This window comes from the organism of the source record quoted next, unplaced genomic scaffold (genome assembly GCF_019419815.1).
Source record: "Pyrus x bretschneideri cultivar Hongxiangsu unplaced genomic scaffold, Pyrus_bretschneideri_v1 Contig91, whole genome shotgun sequence".
In the NCBI taxonomy this organism is placed as follows: Eukaryota; Viridiplantae; Streptophyta; class Magnoliopsida; order Rosales; family Rosaceae; genus Pyrus; species Pyrus x bretschneideri.
In genome coordinates this window covers 856,936-874,329 of record NW_025999833.1, presented here as the reverse complement: position 1 = coordinate 874,329, position 17,394 = coordinate 856,936, and the positions used below count along the sequence as shown (strand labels likewise).

General features: G+C 40.7%; 1 protein-coding gene across 1 annotated transcript; it reads left to right on the top strand.

Annotated features, from left to right (window-relative positions):
- The first annotated feature begins 1,256 nt into the window (after positions 1-1,256).
- On the top strand, positions 1,257-12,062 carry LOC103952916 (NAC domain-containing protein 87-like). The gene is made up of 3 exons (XM_009364612.3): positions 1,257-1,883; positions 10,102-10,379; positions 11,191-12,062. The coding sequence occupies exons 1-3, from the start codon at positions 1,682-1,684 to the stop codon at positions 11,929-11,931; spliced, it is 1,221 nt and encodes a 406-aa protein (XP_009362887.2). The 5' UTR covers positions 1,257-1,681; the 3' UTR covers positions 11,932-12,062.
- The last annotated feature ends 5,332 nt before the right edge of the window (positions 12,063-17,394 follow it).

Sequence of the window (17,394 nt, the reverse complement as noted above, 5' to 3'; positions counted from 1 at the left end):
TGTCAAAGTAAGGTGGTACTTTGATTATTGCAATGAAAATCTTTACAAACGCTAAGTTTAGGAGGTGATATTTTTCCATTCAACGTTATAATATAGGGGGTTTCAAGTTCTATCCATGGCCTACAAGCTTACCCGTGTTTCGCCTCAATACTCGATTACTTCAAAGTTAGTTTACTTTGAAAAGATTGTTGGATTAAACTATATCATGCAATAAGGAAGCAAATGATGAAAAGTTCCAAGTGTTTTACTCTAATAGGCTTAATGACTTAGCAAAATATTTCCTAAGGCATCTAAGTCTTTCTAGGAATGTATAGGCACACCTCGCATCTAGTTTTTTAGTTATGTATTTGGAACTTCGGCTAGGGATTTAAAATATGATTCGGAACTCCAAAAGATCAGGTCTTTAATAGACAAGCAAGCAGGACTAGCCAGACTTGGCTAGCTCGAATTAAGCAAGCAATCGTACTCTCAAATTTCTCCTATATAATCTCCCCATTTAATGGGGATTACTTTATCTATAAGGACTCTCAATATTTCTACGAATACTCTAGCCTGGGTATTTATCAAGGGACAACTTTCCAAGTCTTCTATGATCCATGACTCTAAGGAGATTATCTTAATCTTCTCCACAAGACCACCACACACATGCTCTATACGCCTAACATATGCTTATCTCTCATACATCGCTATCTACGCGTGGGCATGTCCATAAAGAACTCATATTTTTAATGCTTCGCCATAGGTTATTCGTCAAGAAGGTTCATGATGTATTGCACATCACACCATTAATCTTTCTTAGAACAACACTCGTGGCTTGATTCTCCTTATCGAAAATATGCATGCAGTCCTATCCGAATTCAACCACACTCCCAAATCAACCTTATTCTCCCCTCGTTGAAGATCATGGAAAATTCCGAATGAATTTCACCTCTGTCCACGAATGTACGCAAATTTGATTCTAGCAATAAATAATAACCATCATAAGTCTATTCTTAGATTCAAATCCAACCAAATAAGTGGAAATGGTGTAATGCATTTTGATGTACGTGAGCATAGACTAGGTTGGGTACTATATATAGGATGGGCCAAATGATATATGTATGTGTGGCGTTACTGTTGAATGTTAATATAGGCCAGGACAGAGAGCATAGACTAGCTAGGGTACCTAGCTAGCTGTTAAAGGAAGACAATACATATATATTATATATGCTCACACACGCACGCATAAATCTCTGCAATCAGCTTTTGCATTTACTACAAGTCTACAACACTGAGTGACCCACACCCACCCCGACACGACCCTGCTCTTTCCCTCTCACTGCTCTTCCTCGAACCTGCCTCCTCCTCTCTCATAACTCAACGCTCATCACCGCAATCTCTCTTGGTTTTCACAATTTTAAAATGTTTAATTTAACCATGCGGTTTTGGATTTTGGGAATGTACTCCACCAGCACTTACTCATAATTTCCTTGATCCATTCACATATTTACTTTGTTTTTCGGTTTCAGTGTTCCTCCTCCTCCTCCTCCAAATCCCAGCCCTTTCTCCTCTCCATATATACGTTGCAACCACCACCTTAGCTTCATTAGCATAAAGAGCTCGAGAGCAGTCATTTGTTTTAGTCAATTACCTGAATTATATAGCTATTCTGGTTTGGAAAATAGATTGTATAATATTGGGAATGGAAGAAATTATGAGTGAGCTGATGAATGGGAGTGGGGAAGGCGTAAACGAACAAGGTATGCAGCCAGGGTTCCGGTTCCATCCGACGGACGAGGAGCTCATAACCTTTTATCTGGCTTTCAAGGTCTACAATGGCTCCTTCTGCGGCGTACGCATTGCTGAGGTCGACCTTAACCGATGCGAGCCATGGGAGCTCCCAGGTATACTCTTATTACTTAATGCTGCCATTCGAGTTTCAGTGTCTAGGCCAACTTAGCTAATAACATCATATCTGCACTATCTTCATGGAATCTTAACGACGACAATTCAACAAGTTCCTAATTAGTAGAATTTATGTCGGGTTCATTATTTCCCATTAGTTGGTAAATCAATGTTATATCTTATAACTGTAGATGCTGCTTGTGGTGCTTAATCAATTAGCAAATCGACAAAAGTAATAAGTGTCTCTGGAGTTTGAAGCAAGACACAAACAATCATTTTATCTCTCTGTTTGGACCTAAATTTACGCTATCGGCCCATACAATCAATGCCGTTAGATGAGTAAAGTTCTAGACCGTTGGATGATAAAGTGGTTGAGATAATTTTCAATTATTATTAAGGAATAATATTGTGGTTTTAATCATAATATTATCTCTTAATATATATTGGATTATCTAAGCCTAATATTGGCTATATCCAGCGGATCGTTTAAAGATAAATGATATCTAAAAGATAGGTTGTTGCTTACCTTGAGAAGTCTTTGACCTAGACTCTAGCTGATGAGTTTGAATTAAAATCAAATTCTACACAAGTGAAGCCGCACCACACATCTGCTTCTATAAATACAAGGCTGCGAACACCATAGAGAGGACCTCCAATTCAACACACAACTGCCCTGCGCAAACCTCTCAAACATCTTGAGATTTTTTATTTTTTCCGCCGACACATCTTCAGTTTGGATAAACAGCACTGTGAAGGCAACCGGCGAACATCTTCAGTTTGGATAAACAGCACTGTTGCCGTAGAATCAGCCGTTCCCGAAGCACCTTCAGTTTGGATAAACAGCACTGCGTCGAGGCCGACTGGTTATCTATCCAAGTCTCGGTCGAGAAGGATTTTCAAATCCTTATTGGCAGAGGTCATCTCATTAGCCTTCTCGGCGAAGTGAGGTGTTACCAAGTTACTACATTCGGCACCCTGAGAGCCGAATTTGATATTGAACTTCGTAGAACTAGCAGCCTTGTCTTCAGGCTCGAGAATCCAAAGGCCGAGATTTGTTCCTTCCTCGGCCGCAATCGTAAGATAAAGAAGTCACCGACGCGCTCAACGCAACATCAACAAATTTTACTCCTCGGCCGAGCTCGGCCGACGAGTTGGCACGCCCCGCATTCAACCGAAGGACGTAGTTAGCTTATTAGTTACTTGGCCTGCGCGCCACGTAGGTTTTGTAATTTTTAGGGTCAACATTTTGGCACGCCCAGTGGGACCCAGTGCTAAAACTACGAAGTTCATATGATATATCAAGATTCCAATCTGGCTCAACGTAGCCGATTGTACGAGCGCCTAGAGGAATTGAAAAAACACAATGAAGAACGGAAAAGATCTTTGGAAGTGGAAAAAGTTCTTCGTGGCCATAAAGAGTTGCAAAAGTCATTCGCTTACATGTTGAGAATAAAAGCTCATGTTGCCCTGCAAGAGCAATGGGTAAATGAAGACAGGGCTCGATTTAATGCCTGGCTAGATGGAAAATATTTTCCTTACGTTTTCGACTACAAATCAATTCCATTTGAGGAATGGTTGGTTGAAAAGACTGGGGGGCAATTTTCCGCTTCGGCCGTAATCAGACATCGGCTTAAGAAAATTGTTCATGTGGTCGAGGAACAAAGGCCACCTATTTTTTCGGTCGAGACTGAAAGTGTGGTAGGCCTAGAAGAAAATGCTCAAGTTTCTGAGCCAAGAATTGACTCAGAAAATGTTTCTTTAGAGGAGTGTTCCAATGACGAACAATACCGATACACGACTTCGGACCATAAAACCACATCAATTGATATGGTAATTGGAGACATGGTTTTAGATGCCGAAACTACGCCAATCAATATGATTATTAGTGATAACACCGATATAGAGAAATCTCATTCGGCTAAGTTGTTTGAATTAAAAGCCGAAATTATGCGTGTGGGGCATAATAATTGTTCAACACATTCGGCGGCCGAAAATGAAAAAATTTTCACCAAGTTACAAATATTTGGAGAAAATTCTTTATTTGGCCTAGAGCGAAATCAATTTGAGAATTTTGATATTATAAGATCTCGGCTTGGAATAAAGCATCGTTGGCCTCCTCCTATTTATGGTTCGGCCACTTTTATTTTCATGTGCTAAATTACTTTCTTAACCATTCGGCCTCTTGGCCGATACTTAAGAAAATACAGGGGGGGCAATGAGCATTGAGCCCCCGGGGGAAAAAAAAAAAGGGTGATAGAAATATGCATGCCCGACAACATTATTCCAAAGCCAATGGGCCAAGTTTTGATTTTGTTTTTTGTGGCTTTGGATTCATATATATGTGATGATGGTCTTCGGCCACTTTAAGACCTCGGCCGACAATGAAGTTCCTCGGCCACGAAACGTTTCTAGCTAATGTTCCTCGGCCCACTTTACAAAACGATATGGCCGAATACAATTCTTTGGCCGAATAAAAGAAAGTTTGGCCGAATACAATGGGATATATATGTATATATATATATATATATCGGTTCTACACCCAATTCTTCTTGGCCTCGGCCTCGGCCCACTTTACAAAACTATTTGGTCGAATACAATTCTTCGGCCGAATAAAAGAAAGTTCGGCCGAACTATTGACCCCAAATTATTTTTCCTACCCCCTAATTCTTCTCGACCTTGGTTCATGATTGCTTATCACTTCTCTTCAACCATGAGTTGTTCTTTGGTCAAAAGAAGCCAGGATCATGTTCTCTCGGCTCAACACAGCAACAGGTTTCTCTCGGCCTGATAAGTAGGTGGTCGAGGTACTCCTGACTGGCTGGAAAGACTTAATTTCCTTAACCATTCGGCTTATGGGCCGAAGCTCAAGGAAACTGGGGGGCAATGTTTGGACCTAAATTTACGCTATCGGCCCATACAATCAATGCCGTTAGATGAGTAAAGTTCTAGACCGTTGGATGATAAAGTGGTTGAGATAATTTTCAATTATTATTAAGGAATAATATTGTGGTTTTAATCATAATATTATCTCTTAATATATATTGGATTATCTAAGCCTAATATTGGCTATATCCAGCGGATCGTTTAAAGATAAATGATATCTAAAAGATAGGTTGTTGCTTACCTTGAGAAGTCTTTGACCTAGACTCTAGCTGATGAGTTTGAATTAAAATCAAATTCTACACAAGTGAAGCCGCACCACACATCTGCTTCTATAAATACAAGGCTGCGAACACCATAGAGAGGACCTCCAATTCAACACACAACTGCCCTGCGCAAAACCTCTCAAACATCTTGAGATTTTTTATTTTTTCCGCCGACACATCTTCAGTTTGGATAAACAGCACTGTGAAGGCAACCGGCGAACATCTTCAGTTTGGATAAACAGCACTGTTGCCGTAGAATCAGCCGTTCCCGAAGCACCTTCAGTTTGGATAAACAGCACTGCGTCGAGGCCGACTGGTTATCTATCCAAGTCTCGGTCGAGAAGGATTTTCAAATCCTTATTGGCAGAGGTCATCTCATTAGCCTTCTCGGCGAAGTGAGGTGTTACCAAGTTACTACATTCGGCACCCTGAGAGCCGAATTTGATATTGAACTTCGTAGAACTAGCAGCCTTGTCTTCAGGCTCGAGAATCCAAAGGCCGAGATTTGTTCCTTCCTCGGCCGCAATCGTAAGATAAAGAAGTCACCGACGCGCTCAACGCAACATCAACAAATTTTACTCCTCGGCCGAGCTCGGCCGACGAGTTGGCACGCCCCGCATTCAACCGAAGGACGTAGTTAGCTTATTAGTTACTTGGCCTGCGCGCCACGTAGGTTTTGTAATTTTTAGGGTCAACATTTTAAAATGTTGACCCTAAAAATTACAAAACCTACGTGGCGCGCAGGCCAAGTAACTAATAAGCTAACTACGTCCTTCGGTTGAATGCGGGGCGTGCCAACTCGTCGGCCGAGCTCGGCCGAGGAGTAAAATTTGTTGATGTTGCGTTGAGCGCGTCGGTGACTTCTTTATCTTACGATTGCGGCCGAGGAAGGAACAAATCTCGGCCTTTGGATTCTCGAGCCTGAAGACAAGGCTGCTAGTTCTACGAAGTTCAATATCAAATTCGGCTCTCAGGGTGCCGAATGTAGTAACTTGGTAACACCTCACTTCGCCGAGAAGGCTAATGAGATGACCTCTGCCAATAAGGATTTGAAAATCCTTCTCGACCGAGACTTGGATAGATAACCAGTCGGCCTCGACGCAGTGCTGTTTATCCAAACTGAAGGTGCTTCGGGAACGGCTGATTCTACGGCAACAGTGCTGTTTATCCAAACTGAAGATGTTCGCCGGTTGCCTTCACAGTGCTGTTTATCCAAACTGAAGATGTGTCGGCGGAAAAAAGAAAATAAAAAATCTCAAGATGTTTGAGAGGTTTTGCGCAGGGCAGTTGTGTGTTGAATTGGAGGTCCTCTCTATGGTGTTCGCAGCCTTGTATTTATAGAAGCAGATGTGTGGTGCGGCTTCACTTGTGTAGAATTTGATTTTAATTCAAACTCATCAGCTAGAGTCTAGGTCAAAGACTTCTCAAGGTAAGCAACAACCTATCTTTTAGATATCATTTATCTTTAAACGATCCGCTGGATATAGCCAATATTAGGCTTAGATAATCCAATATATATTAAGAGATAATATTATGATTAAAACCACAATATTATTCCTTAATAATAATTGAAAATTATCTCAACCACTTTATCATCCAACGGTCTAGAACTTTACTCATCTAACGGCATTGATTGTATGGGCCGATAGCGTAAATTTAGGTCCAAACATTGCCCCCCAGTTTCCTTGAGCTTCGGCCCATAAGCCGAATGGTTAAGGAAATTAAGTCTTTCCAGCCAGTCAGGAGTACCTCGACCACCTACTTATCAGGCCGAGAGAAACCTGTTGCTGTGTTGAGCCGAGAGAACATGATCCTGGCTTCTTTTGACCAAAGAACAACTCATGGTTGAAGAGAAGTGATAAGCAATCATGAACCAAGGTCGAGAAGAATTAGGGGGTAGGAAAAATAATTTGGGGTCAATAGTTCGGCCGAACTTTCTTTTATTCGGCCGAAGAATTGTATTCGACCAAATAGTTTTGTAAAGTGGGCCGAGGCCGAGGCCAAGAAGAATTGGGTGTAGAACCGATATATATATATATATATACATATATATCCCATTGTATTCGGCCAAACTTTCTTTTATTCGGCCAAAGAATTGTATTCGGCCATATCGTTTTGTAAAGTGGGCCGAGGAACATTAGCTAGAAACGTTTCGTGGCCGAGGAACTTCATTGTCGGCCGAGGTCTTAAAGTGGCCGAAGACCATCATCACATATATATGAATCCAAAGCCACAAAAAACAAAATCAAAACTTGGCCCATTGGCTTTGGAATAATGTTGTCGGGCATGCATATTTCTATCACCCTTTTTTTTTTCCCCCCGGGGGCTCAATGCTCATTGCCCCCCCTGTATTTTCTTAAGTATCGGCCAAGAGGCCGAATGGTTAAGAAAGTAATTTAGCACATGAAAATAAAAGTGGCCGAACCATAAATAGGAGGAGGCCAACGATGCTTTATTCCAAGCCGAGATCTTATAATATCAAAATTCTCAAATTGATTTCGCTCTAGGCCAAATAAAGAATTTTCTCCAAATATTTGTAACTTGGTGAAAATTTTTTCATTTTCGGCCGCCGAATGTGTTGAACAATTATTATGCCCCACACGCATAATTTCGGCTTTTAATTCAAACAACTTAGCCGAATGAGATTTCTCTATATCGGTGTTATCACTAATAATCATATTGATTGGCGTAGTTTCGGCATCTAAAACCATGTCTCCAATTACCATATCAATTGATGTGGTTTTATGGTCCGAAGTCGTGTATCGGTATTGTTCGTCATTGGAACACTCCTCTAAAGAAACATTTTCTGAGTCAATTCTTGGCTCAGAAACTTGAGCATTTTCTTCTAGGCCTACCACACTTTCAGTCTCGACCGAAAAAATAGGTGGCCTTTGTTCCTCGACCACATGAACAATTTTCTTAAGCCGATGTCTGATTACGGCCGAAGCGGAAAATTGCCCCCCAGTCTTTTCAACCAACCATTCCTCAAATGGAATTGATTTGTAGTCGAAAACGTAAGGAAAATATTTTCCATCTAGCCAGGCATTAAATCGAGCCCTGTCTTCATTTACCCATTGCTCTTGCAGGGCAACATGAGCTTTTATTCTCAACATGTAAGCGAATGACTTTTGCAACTCTTTATGGCCACGAAGAACTTTTTCCACTTCCAAAGATCTTTTCCGTTCTTCATTGTGTTTTTTCAATTCCTCTAGGCGCTCGTACAATCGGCTACGTTGAGCCAGATTGGAATCTTGATATATCATATGAACTTCGTAGTTTTAGCACTGGGTCCCACTGGGCGTGCCAAAATGTTGACCCTAAAAATTACAAAACCTACGTGGCGCGCAGGCCAAGTAACTAATAAGCTAACTACGTCCTTCGGTTGAATGCGGGGCGTGCCAACTCGTCGGCCGAGCTCGGCCGAGGAGTAAAATTTGTTGATGTTGCGTTGAGCGCGTCGGTGACTTCTTTATCTTACGATTGCGGCCGAGGAAGGAACAAATCTCGGCCTTTGGATTCTCGAGCCTGAAGACAAGGCTGCTAGTTCTACGAAGTTCAATATCAAATTCGGCTCTCAGGGTGCCGAATGTAGTAACTTGGTAACACCTCACTTCGCCGAGAAGGCTAATGAGATGACCTCTGCCAATAAGGATTTGAAAATCCTTCTCGACCGAGACTTGGATAGATAACCAGTCGGCCTCGACGCAGTGCTGTTTATCCAAACTGAAGGTGCTTCGGGAACGGCTGATTCTACGGCAACAGTGCTGTTTATCCAAACTGAAGATGTTCGCCGGTTGCCTTCACAGTGCTGTTTATCCAAACTGAAGATGTGTCGGCGGAAAAAAGAAAATAAAAAATCTCAAGATGTTTGAGAGGTTTTGCGCAGGGCAGTTGTGTGTTGAATTGGAGGTCCTCTCTATGGTGTTCGCAGCCTTGTATTTATAGAAGCAGATGTGTGGTGCGGCTTCACTTGTGTAGAATTTGATTTTAATTCAAACTCATCAGCTAGAGTCTAGGTCAAAGACTTCTCAAGGTAAGCAACAACCTATCTTTTAGATATCATTTATCTTTAAACGATCCGCTGGATATAGCCAATATTAGGCTTAGATAATCCAATATATATTAAGAGATAATATTATGATTAAAACCACAATATTATTCCTTAATAATAATTGAAAATTATCTCAACCACTTTATCATCCAACGGTCTAGAACTTTACTCATCTAACGGCATTGATTGTATGGGCCGATAGCGTAAATTTAGGTCCAAACACTCTCTCACACACACACACATATCCTGTGGCAGTGCCATGAGTCATTAGTTGCTCGTGATTTCAATAGTTTCATTATCTTTAAAATATATTTATCTGTATATTTGTGTATAACCCCCGAACCGAAAGAATGAGTCAAAAACATTGAATTATAAACCGCAGCTTCTTTTGTGCAACCACATGAATTGTTTGTAGATTTTCTTCTTTCTTTCCTTTGTCTTTCTTCTTCTATTTTTTGTGTTCGATAAAAAACTTCACTCGGTAGGCCTCGCAAAACTAACATATGCAATATAACTCGGCATGGTACTCAGTAGAAATCCAACGAATGAAGTTTTTGTTTGCTAAAATTATGTGACCTCATTGTAGCTCGCAACTGTATATATCTCTGGCGAAGAGTTAATGCATTCCTTGTTCGGTTGAATATATCTTTGGCAGTTGAGTGTGCATGCGTGTATGGCTCTGGCCAGAAAATCTATCTCCTCCTGCACGCAATTGCATACCCAGCAGTGCACAGCAGCCACCAATCATTATTTAATGTGGATCTGACAAATTACAACCACTTTATAAACTCTTTTGGCTTTGGCTTGGCTTAATTACCCTGGCTAGGCCACGTTAGGCTATCTGTTTCATGCAATCATGAATCATGTATCGTGGAAAGTAACGCATATATGTGAAATCAACTGTTATAGTGATGCTCTAAAAATGAACATTGTTCATGTGTAAGTATTTATGTATATATAACAAACATTATTAGACTGAAGCGTCTAGAGATTTAATTTTTGATGATGATGGTGGTGTAGACGTGGCAAAGATGGGAGATAGAGAGTGGTACTTCTTCAGCTTGAGGGACAGAAAGTACCCAACAGGGATGAGAACCAACAGAGCGACCGGAGCCGGCTACTGGAAGGCCACCGGCAAAGACAGACAAGTCTTCAGTGCGTCCACCGGAGCCCTACTTGGCGTGAAGAAGACCCTTGTCTTCTACAAGGGCAGAGCTCCGAGGGGCCACAAGACCAAGTGGGTCATGCACGAGTACCGTCTTGACGGCCACTTCTCCTCCTACCGCCACGCCTGCAAGGTATGGACCCCCACAACAACTACCTCCACACGTGCACATGCACACCTATCACCTAATGTCTCGAGTCGCCGTGTTTGTGCGTGGGAATCCAATTTAATTACCCGTCTAATCTACATTGGAAATTTTGCTTTGCTTTTTATTGATTTACCTGCTGCAACTGCAAATTTCACCCTCTCATTTGTCGCTTTTTGGGGTTGACTTATTGTGTACTCAATATTTTCACTTCTTTTTTTATTTATACATTTACCTTTTCAGCACCAGTCTCTTTTCCTTCTTTTTTATTTTTTTTTCTCAGTTGAATGCGATTTGATTGATTTATTAGCCGGATCCCCTCATCTTAAATCATGTCAGATCATCGTACATCAGATATTATTTATATTTAATTAAAATAAAGTTATTTAAAATAATTTTTAATTGCACGATATACGATAAACGAACATGATATGAGAATCTTCAAGATCCTCGTAAAAAAGAATACAAAGAGAATCCTCATTTTGGTACCAAAAAGTTGACCAAGTATGCCATATTTCTTACACAATAAAATATTTACCTATCTTAAGAATTTTCCATTTTATTTTTAATTTTTAGTCTTATTTTGTTGAGAACTGTAAACTTTTTTCATAACTATTTTATTGAGTTTTAAAAATTTAGCACTTAATTTTTACTTTTCAAAGAACGAAAACTAAAATGTACAGTTAAAAATTAAAAACAAAAAGATTATTAAACGACTTTAACTCATCATTTAAATTAGTTATTTATGAAGTTTTGTGATATTGTAGTTGTTAAATAATATGTGCTTGTGTGTTTGCAGGAGGAATGGGTGATATGCCGAATAAATCACAAATCTGGGGACAAGAAAAGCCCACTACTAGTTGATCATGAAGCTGCTGCTTCAATAAATTCAAATTGCAATTACCTGCCTCCATTGCTGGATCCATCTCCAGCATTAGCATTGCAAGAGTCATGCCATGAATTTCAGAATCCAATGCAATTGCAAGTTCTTCCTCCTCCGATTCATCAAGATAATCATGACCCCTTCTTCTTCCCAGCTATAAATGCCATGCAAACCCACCAATTACCCTCTTTTTCCAACTCCCTCCTTTTCAAGTCCCTTTTCGACCAAGATTGCAACAGCAGCAGTTCTACTAGTACTATTCCCAAACAGTGCAAGACTGAGCTGGCCAACTACTTCTCCCGTTTCCAAACACCGGGCAACAGTAATAACAACAATAATAATAGAACCTGCAACAAATTGCATAACTTGAACTTGGGGGTGGAGCTGGAAAAGAATCATGCTCATCAGTATCAGCCAAACGCCCCCTATCATAATCGTCATCAATACAATGATCCGCTGCCGTTTGATTATTTGGACTACACTGCTAGTGTGCTGGGGTTCTCAGCAGCAGAGGCTGCTACTACTACTACTATCACCGCGAGTGCGACTGTTCATGCTCATGATACGTCTCCCTCATTTGCTTTCGACAGGGCCGGCTTTCAGACCATGTTAGATCTTCCTCCCATCAAACTCCCTGGAGAATCTTGCCCACCCTAGCATAATCATTAATGCTAGATCATGGATGGCAGCCAATATTATCGAGATATATATATATATATATATATTTGTATGCACGGGTATTGTAATAAAATGTGGTAGCTTGGTTAAATCTATACTACTGTTGATTGAGGAATATTTGCTGCTCCTTAATCAAGATGCATGGGAGTAATTACTTATAATTAACTTTCAAGATCAACTGGGGTTTCTCTCTGTTCTATGTGACGCCATTGGAAGATTTATTCATCTAATTTTCACGTCACCTCAATTTAAGATTGGAATTGGGTTCCTTTTTATTTGAAATTTGCATGCATGCTCTCTTAGTCGCTCAGGGCACGTTTGTTCGGCCCCGTTAAGTTTCACTGGATAGGACTACTTAGCTAGGATTAATCGTCCGTGTTTGGTGCAAGTAAGGACTAAGTGTCATGGGACTACGCTAGACTCATGTCAACTAAATCCTTTGCTAGGTAGGCCTAGCGAGAGCACCCGAAAAGGAGAGGATTTGTAATTCCGTCTCCCCGCTTCGCCCCACGCCTGAGTCTCCAAACAACTACTTGCCTTCTTCTACTCAGAGCATTTTGTTGATGACTTCGCGGGCATCCTCAACTCCGCTCTCGACATCCCCAGAGGAGGATGACAAGTATGGGCCCCTACTCGGGATGTGATCTCGATCTTATCGTTCATCTGATTGATATGTTCCAAAAGGTAGTCGTTCTTCTCCTGGAGCAGGGTGTTTTGGACATGGATGAGGTTCCTTACCTCATTCATTTCTCCCACGCCAGTAAGTATGTCATTCATTTTCTCTTCCAAGATGAGGAGCATGGCCTTCTCTTCTCGTCTTCTCCTTTAGAAGGTTGTCTCGGGTCTGCGTGAAATGACCCTATCTCTCATTCTTCGACTGGTCATCTCTCTCAGTTGAGCACGGTCATGGAAAGCTTCTCAAGTCAACTAGGTAGAAAGCACAACCAAATCGTACGCATTTCCCACAGACGGCGCTAAATTGTTAACTCTCAAAACCTATAAGTTAACAAACTGTTAATGCTCAAAACTTGTAGGTTAACAACTTAAAATAACAAACACTTGGATGGCTTTCAAATATGAAGTAAAACAAATCGAACTCAAAGATGTAAGTGGTTCATCCCTTAAAACTAGGTTACACCCACTGTGGTGCTAGGCTTTATATTGATATCAAGATTGAAATTAAAGCTCGCCTCATACAAGTTTACTTTCCTCTCTTAGTCCTCTAGCCCCCTATTTGGAGGCATCTGCTCCTTTATATAGGACCTCAATGAACTTTATCAGCTTCAAGTCAGGTTGACACACCCCGACCTTAGGAGGTTAGAGCATGTTGGCCGTCACTATGAGGTGACGTAACCATAAAGGGAAAGTGGTGTGAAAAAGTGAATAAATTAAAACTAAACTAGAACTAATTTAAATTAAATAGTGAAAGAGTGCGTAGTCGTGGGAAGAACCCACTACAATTATTCATAGCATAATAGACAGTAAGACTATGGTGAAGTAGTCCAAGTAGCTAAAGTACCCTTATTACTCAACAATAGATAAGTTCATACTTCTAAATAGAGATAATGTCAGAACTGCTGAAGGTTCCTCGAACGCCACAAAGAGTACAACTATCTAGGTCCTGGAGGGGCGAAAAACAAAGTTGAGTAAGTCAACAAAACAACGTTTGTAAGAAAACCTTTATTTTTTATCATACTAACCCCTCGCTGTAAAACAAGTATAGTTTACTTAAAACATACTATGTAAGTATGTAAACAAAAGTATAACAACAATATAACCAGAAATATGCCAAGTCATGATATATCAAATGCCACAATAATATAATCATGTGATAATCAAGTATAAACAAGTGCTCAACCATCTAAGCTGACACACGAATTCGTACAGATAATTTCTGACACGAACAAGACTAGGTGTTATCAATATGCTCTAATACTACGATCATGTGAAGGCTGGTGCGGAAGCACAATCACATACGATTTGCAATTGCCTAATGCAATCTGAACGATAGGACTGGCACCTAACTTGGATCCAAGGTGATTTAAAGGTACGAATGTGAACATACACGTGAAGGACTGGCCCTGGGGCGAGTACTAACACTGGGGTGTAGCAAGATGAGCATGTCCAAATATGTATGAATATCATGATAGTAATATCCCAACCATATAACAGCATTTATCACAATTAATATCACAATAATGATACTTGGCAATATAAGCGTAAAAATGAAGTAAATACGCATTTATGGAAACTATAACTATGTATAGGTATACAAACAAACTGCCCACTCACAAGTACGGATCGTAGCCCCCGAGCCTTGCCTGACCCCTTAAGTCCTCGGGATACATTTCCCTATATGTAAAATAACTATATTTAAATTAATTAAAACACGTATACGGAAACTTAAATAAAACCCCTATAGTTTGCTCTAACCTAGGGTTTAAATGCATGAAATCGATCTACTCGACGTCACAGACCTATACAAATTTTCAGAAAAATTTTTGGATGCCGAACGCGCCGCCACCCGCCGGCTATGGCACAGCCACACGCTCAGGCAGAGACTAACGGAAGCCTAACAACCATTAGGAATATTCCGTTAAATCCTTAACATAAGTTAACAGCATTACCTGACGCCGTCTTCTTCTCCGATGCCAGTCATCGCCGTCTGAACTCGCCAGAAACTGGAAAATTTCATTGGTTTCTGGGAAAGTTTCAAACCTTCATATCTTCTTCATTTCTCAACCATTTTTCACAAAATTTATATGGAAATGAAGCTTATGAAGAGTAGAATCGTATTATACCTTTTTAGAGTCCAAAAAGTGGATGGAGGTGGCCTGAAAATGCCTCGAAAGGTATGGCCAAAACTCAACTTTTCAAAACCTCTAGTTTTTTACGTCAACTCCTCACCAAAACTAGCCTAGGAGTATTGAGGAGTTGTAAGAGAGCTTTCATGGACCTTCAAAACTCCTCAACTTGGCCTGAAAATGTTGAACTTAAACTCACCGAGTTCAGACCTTCCTAGTTTGACGTCCAAAACTCAGTCAACTCATGATCCAATGGTATGATTGTGTTCGTGGAGCCGAGATGAATATGATGGTGGTGTTTTTGGGTTACGTTGGTGAGGTTTGGTGTAAGTTTGAGGGGGTTACAGAGTGAGAGAATGCCTTCGGGGAAAGAGAAGGAAAAAAGAGAGAGCTTTCTGAGTTTCTGATTGGTGATTGGTGTGAGTTGGTGATCTAAATGGTGGCTTTTGAAGAGGGAAAACTATCTAATTGGGTGGTGAAGAGAAACCGGGAAAAGGAATGAAGGATGGTGATTTGTGAAAAATGATTGGTTGATTGTGTAAGGGAGAGGGAATATAGATCCTTTTTTTGTGGGATTGAATGACTATCAGGGTTTGTACAACCCTTGATGTATAAAATCAGATTTCTTTAAATGTTTTAGACATTGTAAATCCGTACGCGCGTGTACAAGAATACCCATGGTCAACGCACTTTAACGAAGCGTAACTTTAACGTTATAAGTCCGATTCGAGTCTAACACGCGTTCACACGTTCGAAGTGATGACTAGAATTTAATTACAATAGCAAGAAAAACAATTTAAGAACCAATAAACACATCCACGTCACTTGCCAACAAGGGCATAAATGTCAATTCACATATTCGGGGAAAAATTACATAGAAAATTAGGGACGGGTCGTCACACAACTCACTTGGCATTTGATGTGCCACCTATGTAGCCTAGGGTACCGACAGTACGAGCCGAGCACCTGCTCGACCTCAGTTATCCAATCTCACCTGCCCGAGCATCATTTTGACTGCCTTTATATCTTATCCTAGGCATCCCTATCACTAAAAGGTGGTTGTCAAGTGAAATGATGGCATCTGGAGAGATGTGTCATTGGAAATTTGTGTCTTAAAGTTGTCAGTCTGCTCACGTGCTTGCAGCAGTTATAATCCTTCTTGCGTTCTTTGGTCAGCTAGGTTTAAAGACGATCGACCGTTGTGCTTGGGCTTGTCCTCTTTAAGCCCCTTGGGCCTTAGGCTTTGGGTTCTCATATTAGGCTTCCTAATGTTCCCTTTTTGGCCAACTCCACTGTTTGGGCCTAAAAAAGCCCAGCATTAATAATGATTTTAATGGGGCAACAAAGAGCCCTGTGTTAACAAACAATGCATAAAGAAAGAAATCAAAATTTAAGTAAGAACCCCAAACAGTATTAATGAGATTGGTCCAAGCAAACTCTTGCCTTTCGAGAGAAAAACAAAGACGTCACCTACATTCGCCAACCCAAGCCTTTGACCTTGGGACCACAACAATCCTTCTTGATACATTTCTTTTCTTTCCTTCCGTTTTTTGCTAGTGTTCCCTCACTCGATCCATTGACAAAAGCCTTCATGGTTGTGATCGATCTCTCTCTTTGTCGAAGAAAGCATTTTATAGTAATTATGACTTAGTAGTCAATCTCATTGATGAGTAGATTTTACGTTATATATTTAACCCTATTCTTAGTATATTTTGGCTATTATTTTGGTAGAATTTTGATACTTTGAATTGTATTTTCAATATAGGACTTTCGACTTCCTCTGGAGCAAAACGTGAACAAAATGGATGAATTTTGGAGTAATTCCAATTGGAGGACGTTCGTGAGTCAGGTTTGATCATTTCAAAATATCAGATTTTTCTACCAAATGGTGATTTTCTGCCGATAAAATAAAAGAGCAGTGTGCGGTGTTGGAAAAGTGACCTTTTGGGCTTGAATTGCATTTTTGGAGCCCAAGAAGACCTCTGATGGGTTTGTGGCCTTCTGGAAATGTGTTCAGAACGTTCGGATCTTCAAAACAAGCTCTTATGGGTCGAATTTCGAGGAGATTTGAGGCCAAAACGTGGCTGGACAGTTACCTGACAGATTCTCCTAGCTTAATTAGGACTTTATTTTCTAAGATATTTTATTATTATTTAGTTTCCTAGTTGGAATAATAGACTTTGTTTTAGGGATTGTGCAATGGCTATCAGGGATTGTTGACCCTAAAAATTACAAAACCTACGTGGCGCGCAGGCCAAGTAACTAATAAGCTAACTACGTCCTTCGGTTGAATGCGGGGCGTGCCAACTCGTCGGCCGAGCTCGGCCGAGGAGTAAAATTTGTTGATGTTGCGTTGAGCGCGTCGGTGACTTCTTTATCTTACGATTGCGGCCGAGGAAGGAACAAATCTCGGCCTTTGGATTCTCGAGCCTGAAGACAAGGCTGCTAGTTCTACGAAGTTCAATATCAAATTCGGCTCTCAGGGTGCCGAATGTAGTAACTTGGTAACACCTCACTTCGCCGAGAAGGCTAATGAGATGACCTCTGCCAATAAGGATTTGAAAATCCTTCTCGACCGAGACTTGGATAGATAACCAGTCGGCCTCGACGCAGTGCTGTTTATCCAAACTGAAGGTGC

Bases quoted from the DNA above. Each gene is read 5' to 3' on its own strand.
- LOC103952916 (XM_009364612.3), top strand. From the start codon at position 1,682: ATGGAAGAAATTATGAGTGAGCTGATGAATGGGAGTGGGGAAGGCGTA. The intron at 1,884-10,101 runs GTATACTCTTAT...ATGGTGGTGTAG, and splicing joins CGAGCCATGGGAGCTCCCAG to ACGTGGCAAAGATGGGAGAT. The intron at 10,380-11,190 runs GTATGGACCCCC...GTGTGTTTGCAG, and splicing joins CCTACCGCCACGCCTGCAAG to GAGGAATGGGTGATATGCCG.